This window comes from Elephantulus edwardii, unplaced genomic scaffold (genome assembly GCF_000299155.1).
Source record: "Elephantulus edwardii isolate Elephantulus edwardi_28Jun2011 unplaced genomic scaffold, EleEdw1.0 scaffold00257, whole genome shotgun sequence".
NCBI classification, from domain to species: Eukaryota; Metazoa; Chordata; class Mammalia; order Macroscelidea; family Macroscelididae; genus Elephantulus; species Elephantulus edwardii.
Genome location: NW_006400007.1, coordinates 144,831 through 152,919, shown reverse-complemented (window position 1 = coordinate 152,919; position 8,089 = coordinate 144,831). Strand labels below are relative to the sequence as shown.

Genomic DNA, 8,089 nt, shown 5'->3' with positions numbered 1-8,089 from the left:
GTCCAACTCTCTGATGCATAACAAGTGATTGCAAAAACCATGTTGTTGTTGTTGTTGTTGTTGTTGTTATGTGCCGTCGAGTTGCTTGCGACTCATAGCGACCCTATGTACAACAGCCCTAAACGCCGCTCTGTCCTGTACCAATCGCACTGTCTCTGACACTCCCATCCCAATTATCCCAGTCACTGAATCAATCCAGTTCATAGAGGGCCTTCCTCTCCTGCGCTGTCCCTCCACCCTCCATAGCTTTAATAAATACTTCACACAAGCAGCTTTTTAAAAAATGATTCAATAGAACAGCAATGTGTGGTATGAAAAAATAAAATACACAGTGACCCTAATGACCTAAACAAATAACCTCATTTTACTTACTCAAGTAAGATCAGTTAAAATTTTCTTATTTTAAAATAATTCCATAAACTATATAATGTCACTTAATCAAAGAGATTCTCTCATTAACTTCAGAAATTCTATTATAGCCTTATTACTGTTGTGGCCATCAAGCCGAAACCAACAAAGTTGAAACTAACCCTCCAGACTGTTTTCAGAGACACAGGAGATTGCACATCCTTCTCCTGATTTGAACTGCATGCCTTTGAGACTGTACCACAGTTTCTTACCACTAATCCACCAGAGCTCTCTAAAGGATAGCCTGTTGTTATTGTGTTATGTACCATCAAGTTGAAGTGATCCACAGCTGACACTCTAGTAGATTTTCAGAAGCAGTTAATCACATAGGAGGAAATTGCCCATCTTTTCCCATGAAGCAGCTGGTGGATTTGAATTGCATACCTATTGGTTGGCAACACAATTCCATACTATAAGTCACCATCACTCCCTATTAAAGCTTTAGAACACATTTCTTTTAATCTCCTAGGACCAGGAAGCAGTCATCAGAACAGAGCAAGGAAACAACGCATAGTTCAAATTCAGAAAAGGAGTATGTCAGGGATGTGTTCTGTCTCTATACCTTTTCAATCTGTATGCAAAATAGATCATTTGAGAGGCTGGACTTTATGAGGAGGAATGTGGCATCAGAATTGGAGGAAGACTGATAAACAGATGACACAACCTTACTTACTGAAGCTTTAACCTGAAGCTTTAGCTGCAGAGGGTCTACTGTAGTCTGCAATACTGACTGAAGCTTGACATCAGGAAAACAAAGATTCTTACCACTGGGCCAATTGGCAGTGATAGATGGAGAAGAGATTGAGATTGTTAACAATTTCAGCTTGCTTGGTTCCACAATTAACACTCTTGGCACCAGCGGTCAGGAAATCAAAAGACAAATTGCATTAGAAAACTCTGCTGTCAGGGATCTCTCCAGGATGATGAAGAGCAAGGATGTCAGTCTAAAGACAAAAGTGCGCCTGGTCCAGGCCAGGGTCTTCAAAATTCCTTGTTATGCATCAGAGAGCTGGGGAATGAATGACAGAAGATTTGATGCCTTTGAGTTTATGCCAAAGATGGCAGAAGAAGAGCTGATGCCTTTGAGTGTAGTGTGACAGAAAAGTACTGAACATATATCCATAGACTGCCAAGAGAAGAGGGTCTGTCCTGAGTAGAGTGAAACCACACTGCTCCTTAGAGGCAAGGATTTTGAGACTCTGTCTCACATACTTTGGGCAAGGAGCCAGAAAGGATCAGTTTTTGGAGAAGGATATCATGCTTCAAAGGGTCAAGGGACAGCACAGGATAGGAAGACCTTGGATGAGACGGACTGACACAATAAATGGGGTAACAGAGATAACACTTAGTCAGAGACAGTGATATTGGCTCAGGATCGTGCTGGGTTCAACGCTATGGTACACAGGGTTGCCAAGGGTCATAGTCAACTCAACGGCACATAACAAGAACAACAGAAGGAGTTCAAAGAAGGAAAGAAACAGTCATTTTTTTCCCTAGTAGCTGAAAGTTCACTGGAAATTACTAATAAGCATTCAGTAAAATAATTCTAAAATATTGGATGTATCACTTATTTCTGAGGCTTAGTAAAGCTAAACAAAATTATGTAAATTATACTAAAAAGTTATTTAACTCCACAACAGATGTCTTTGTTATCCAATTGAATTTTTGCCATTTCCAATTAGGTGTGTTGTATTTTTTTTTAATGTAATACACTCCCAGCAACAAAAGCAAAGTTCAACAGAACAGCAAACAACAAATGCTGGTGAGGCTGTGGAGAGACTGAAACCCTTATTCACTGCTGGTGGAAGTGCTAAATGGTACAACCACTATGAAAGGCAATCTGGCACTTTCTCAAAAAGTTGTAAAGAGTAATACCATTTGACCCAGTAATTCCACCTCTGGAAAAATACCCTAAAGAAACCAGAGCTGCCACTCAAATAGATAGATGCAGACCCATGTTTTATGCTGCGTTATTCACAATAGCAAAAAAAAAAAAATGGAAGCAAGCAAAGTGCCCATCAACAAACAAATGAATAGAAAAGTTATGGTATAGCCATATAATGGAATACTATGCAGCAATGAAAAACAATCAACTCGTAAAATATTACCCAACATGGGTGACCCTAGAAGATATATTGCTCAGTTAAAGATCTCAGTCACAAAAGGACAAATCCTGCATAACACTATTATAGCAGGACTGACATGGGAGTTCGGGGAGGGGAACAGAAAGAGTGGATAGGTAATAAACACTACACTGGAACAGATAAGGGGGAAGAAACTATTTTTAAAGGAATATATGATTAGGCATTATATTTATGACAGCAATAAGAAATGCACTGCAAAGTGGTGGGGAGGGGGAAAGGAGGGGAAGGGATGAAGTTGTGCAACAATGTGGGTTTTTTTTTAAAAAAAAAAGAAAAAGTGAACTGGGGAAGGAGGCAGTAGGAAAACGTACAACAATGAATGGATGAAAATCCAACTTTTCTGTAGACTTTCATTAAAATTACAATAAAATATATTTTTCAAAAAAGAAAAAGTAGTATACTATTTCACCTAGTCTCACAAAGGAATATCTTAAGTATATATTAATTTTTGAAGCCTAAAAGTTAAAAATTGACCCCAAATATTGCCCTGAATTTTGCCGATTTAAACTTTGATTCTTTATTTAAATAATTGCTAATTTCAAATAATCCTGAGCTTTGAGCTCAGAAAAATGAAAAATTATACACATATCTGCTTTTCATATTCTAAAAAAAATTCTTTGAGAGACACAAAACATTGAGAAAAATGTCACATGAAGATAAGCTTCTTTATAGTTCTTCTAAGAACTTCTATTTAGCCTCTTTACACTGTATTTCTAAAATATTCCACTTGTAAAGTTGGCATCTTGTACATAGGGTCACTATGAGACGCAAGCGACTTGATGGCACATGACAACAACAACAAAGTTGGCGTGTGTGTGTGTGTGTGTGTGTGTGTGTGTGTGTGTATTTTCCCCCTCCTCCCTAAAATACTGACAGGAAGAGAAACTAAAAACTAAGAAAACTGGTATTTAATGTAGTGTTATAAGAAATTTTTTAAAAAAATATAGTGTTATATTACTTTCTACTGATTATCAACTAGGTGGCTGTGTAGTTTGGGTAACTTCATTGAAGAATTTTAATAGCACCATTTGACAGGCATCTGACAATTTTTAAGGATTGCTAAGAATTCCCAGAATAAACAGAATAGAAGAGTATTGAGGGGGGAAAACATCCTTATCTTTCTCAAGCAATTCCAATATATTCTTAAGAATTATTTAGGGGAGCTCTGGTGGCCTAGTGGCAAGAAGCTGTGCTGCAATCCCAAAGGCACATGATTCAAGGCCACAAGCTGCTCTGCAGGAGAAAGGTGGGCAATCTCCTTCACCAGAGGGTCAACAACGCGTCAGTTCTGACTCTATGCTACACAACAACAACTCTGAGGTGGAAGACTGTACTAAAATTTGTCGGAATCATTTCATTTCTCAATCTATATCCAAAGTTTCCTCATCAGTAAAATGAAGTGCTTGGCAAAAAAATTGCCTATTCTTTCTACGGCTTCCAATATTTATTCTTTTTTTAAAATTTTTTTTGTTAATTTTAATAAACATTTACAGAGATTTTGGATTTCCATTCATTCACTGCCGCACTTCTCTCCCTGTCCACCCCTCCCCAGCAGTTGGCTCTCCTCTCTGAAAAGAAAAAAAAATTCCTTCATTGGTATACAATTAATTCCCTCATCCCTTCCCCTCCACCCCCGCCCTGCCAATATTTATTCTTAAGTATACAAGAATATGAGTTTGTTTGTTTTAACTTGTAAAGAACCTTAAAAGCATTTTACATAAACATTTACATAGATTTACAGCTTCTGCACATAATATAAATGAAGCCTGACTTCAATGAAATGATGTTTTACAAATTTATTTTTTCTAGTTTCACACCAAATCTAAATTCTATTTTCAATAGTTAGTTACTGTCAGATGCTGTAGAGCTGCTTCTGACTCATACAACAGAGGGAGACACTGCTTGGTCAGGCGCCACACTCCTAAACTGTGGCTGGCTATCTTTGAGCCCATTGTTGCAGCCCTGAATCAATCTATCTTGTTGAAGTTTTCCTTTTTTCACTGACTTTCTACTTTTCCAGGCATGGTGTCCTTCTCAACTAGATGTCAAATATTCATTTTAATATTTTTCTCTCATTTATACATAAATCAACATTAACCTTGCTTTTTCCTTCCCTTACATATAGAAAAACACATCTGTGTACAGGCTTCATTTTTAGAAACCTTCTTCATAGACAAATGTTCAGGACTGTTCTAAATTAATGACCTTTTTTAAGGCCTTCCCCAATATTTAAACATGTGTATCTCTAATTCTGAGAGTGCATTTGTGAAGGAAAGAATTAACAGTTACAATAGGACTGGTCTAAAGCTGTGATAAATTCCTTCACTTCGGTAAATATTCCATTGTACAGCAAAGTTTTTAAAATGCATTTACACAGTGTAAAATATGGAACTTTATACACCCTCATCTATACTAGTTTACAAAGACTAGAAAGAAGTACTATACATTGTTTATCTCTTAATGGTCATATTATGCTTCATTTTATTTTTTATATTTCTCAGAAAGCAAGTATTACCTTGGTAATTAGTATTTTAAAGAACTGATAAAGTACAAGACATCGGCACAGTTCACTTCTACAGCAGATGTCTTAAAGGCTGTCTTCCCTATTTAGAAGTTGCTCCTTTGACAGGAAAAATCTGGTTGCATGAAAACGAATGAGTTTTATCTTTTCCAGACCCTTCTTTAGTTCGGCGTTTTGAGAACTCCAAGAATTGAGCTTCAATTTAATTGCAGCAGCTCTTACAAACTTTTGGGGAGCGAGGGGAAAACCTTTCTTTTACAACTATCAACTGGATGGGAAAAGACTCCTTCTCGGGTTTACTAATGTTCTCTCAGATCTGTTAGTAAACTTTTGTTATTATTTCAGAACAATTCCATTTGGAAAGAAACGCCAACTGTAAACTGTTTCTATTTCAAGCTCATAAAAATCAGAACTGGGATGAAAGGCAAAGCCTTGACCTTTCTATTTTAGACTTTCATCTGTGTAGCTAAGCCATCTGCTTTCTCTCTCCCTCGACCCCATCTACTTAATGAACTGAAAATACTGCACACAATTGCAATTTTACCAAACCAGTCTTACTTTGCTACTTGAACGAATTACGACTCTGGGTCTCTCATCAGAGACTGGCTTTTAAAATTTTGCTTATCCTTCCTTTCCAATCCGCTTCCCTCCCCAAATAATCAAATTTCTTTAAACTAAAACGCCAGCCTTTTGGGAGTTAAACCATCTAAAGAGTTATTCACTCTCTACATAGCGCCTGACAGCATCTAGTCCAAGGACTCCGGATCTGGAAACCTAGCCGGAATCATAATCATCATCATCATCATCGTTGTTGGGTTAAGAAGAAGGCATCTCCTGGTTCAGCCTTTGTGCCGCTAAACAACAAGGGATTCAGACCCAGCAAAAACAGACCCAGGTGGGAAGCAACCTCCGGGTGGCAGGAGGGAGCTGGGAAGAGGAAGCTCAGCCGAGGGAAAAGGACCTTCCCAGGCAGTTAAGGGGAAGGATGTGTGAAGTGGATCGCGCGGGAGAAAGCAGGGGCCCGGGAGAGGCTCGGGGCCGGCAGGAGGCGCGAGGGGCGAGCGCGCGTGGGCAGCTCGCCGCGAGCGCCCGGGTCCCAGCAGCAGGGGCGCTCTCACGGCGGCAGGCGCTGGTGTGCGGGTTACAATCGCCAAAGAGAACACTTCGAGGGGCCGCGTCCGAGGCCCACCCCCAGCCGAGCCCGGCTACTTAACTATTTGTAGAGCTGCTGCAGGCACAGGTCCAGGCTCTCGCCCTCCACCTCCTCGCGGGTGATGCGCTCCGACAGCGGCCTCGGGAGCGGAGGCAGAGGCGGCAGCTGGGACTGCGGCGGCGGCGGCGGCTGCACGGCCGACTGCCCCGGGGTGGCCACTGCCTCCTCTTCTTCCTCGCCCTCCGCTGCCGCCACTGCTTCCTCCTCCTCCACCGCCTCCTCTTCGGGCCGTGGGTCTTGCTCCGGTTCCGGCTCCCCTTCCTCCGCCGCGGCCAGCGTCGCCTCTTCCTCCCCGGGCTCCTCAATCAAAGCTTCGGTCGTCTCAGCCGCTATCAGTTCGGGCTCCGGCTCAGGCTCTGACTCCGGCTCCGGCTCCGGCTCGCCGCCACCACACGGCCCGCGAAACTCGCCCAGGAATAGCTCCAGGAAACGCTGGTAAGTTTTCTCCTCGGGGCTGCAGCCGGCCATTGCTGCTCATGCCCCGGGGCAGACCGGGAGGGAGGAGGGAGAAAGCCCAAAGCCCAGAAATGTGAGGTGGATTTTCTCCAGCCTCGGGTTCCTGCAAGGGCGGTGAGCAGCCGGACCGGTACGAGCAATCAGCACTAGGTTGCCTGGAGAGGGTTCCCGCAGGCGTGCGCGCCACCGAGCGCGGACGTGCGCGGCCTGGGGGCGGGGGCGGAGCGCGCCGCCCCCCGCACCTCCCCTCTCCAGTCTGGAGGGAAAGTTGGCGGCGGGCGCGCGCAGGGTCCAGCGACGGCCCACCCTCTAGCCCTACTGAGAGCGCAGCCCACGCTGCTTAGAGACTGTCGCCATGACAACTGTCTCTAATTAAGCTTTATCAGGGTCTTTCCCGTTGAGTCCACAGAGTCGTAGGACGCTCGACTCGTCCGCTATCCAACTCAACTCAGTACCTTTGTATGGATACCCCTAGCCTCAACTGGCTAAGAGTAGAGTAAGTCATCTCCGAAGTTTGGCTCTTGAGTCCTACTTGGACTGGAGTTACCTTAGTTTCCTTATCTGCTCTTTCCTTGACTTCACTGTTGTTACTGTCCAAATGGACTCAAGGTGGGTGACCTTATGTATAATAGAACTAAACGTTGACAGGTCATGTGCCATCGTGATGATCTTCGATATATTTAAACACCTTTTTTGTTTTAACCTATCTCATTGAAAGTTTCATTTTCACTGACATCCTGTTTTACCAGACATGATATCCTTTTGTAGTGATTGGCCTTTCCTGATGATGTGTCCAAAGACGATGAAGTCTGATTATCACTTTTTGAACACACCTTTTGTTCTTGATGACACTCATTTAGTAAGTAGGATAGTTTAAGTGATAGGTTCCTTTGATTCTGTGATGAAGAATATGGCTTTATTTATTCCTATTTTTAAATGAGAAAACTGACCTTGGTTCAAAGTCTCAAAGCCACTACTAGCCTTGGTGTTGGAGTTAGAACCCAGGTCATCAGTTTCCAAAGCCATCTATACTTTATCCTTTTTTTCTTCTTTGTTTCTCTGAAACTATGGAATGCATCTTTATATGGTCTCATTCTTTTTTTATTATTATTATTTTCTCTCTGTGTGTACCCCTCCTTCTCCGGCAGAACATCTGGTGGATTCGAACCTCATATCTCTGGGATTGCAGTGCAGCTTCTTGCCACTAGGCCACCAGAGCTCCCCTATGGTCTCATTCTTTTTTTTTTTTTTTAATTTTTTTTATTTTATTATTTTTGTGTGAGTGTACCGTCAAATCAGATCTGACTGGTACAGGAGGAGATTGTCCCTCCTTCCCCGGCAGAGCAT

At 42.2% G+C, this 8,089-nt stretch overlaps 1 protein-coding gene across 1 annotated transcript in view; it reads right to left on the bottom strand.

Moving 5' to 3' along the window:
* Nucleotides 1–6,754, bottom strand: part of PPM1E (protein phosphatase, Mg2+/Mn2+ dependent, 1E) — a 210,841-nt gene extending 204,087 nt beyond the window's left edge. The window contains exon 1 of the mRNA XM_006899430.1: nucleotides 6,288–6,754. Within this exon, the coding sequence (XP_006899492.1) occupies nucleotides 6,288–6,754 (467 nt within the window). The remainder of the gene's footprint in view (nucleotides 1–6,287) is intronic.
* Nucleotides 6,755–8,089: the final 1,335 nt, after the last annotated feature.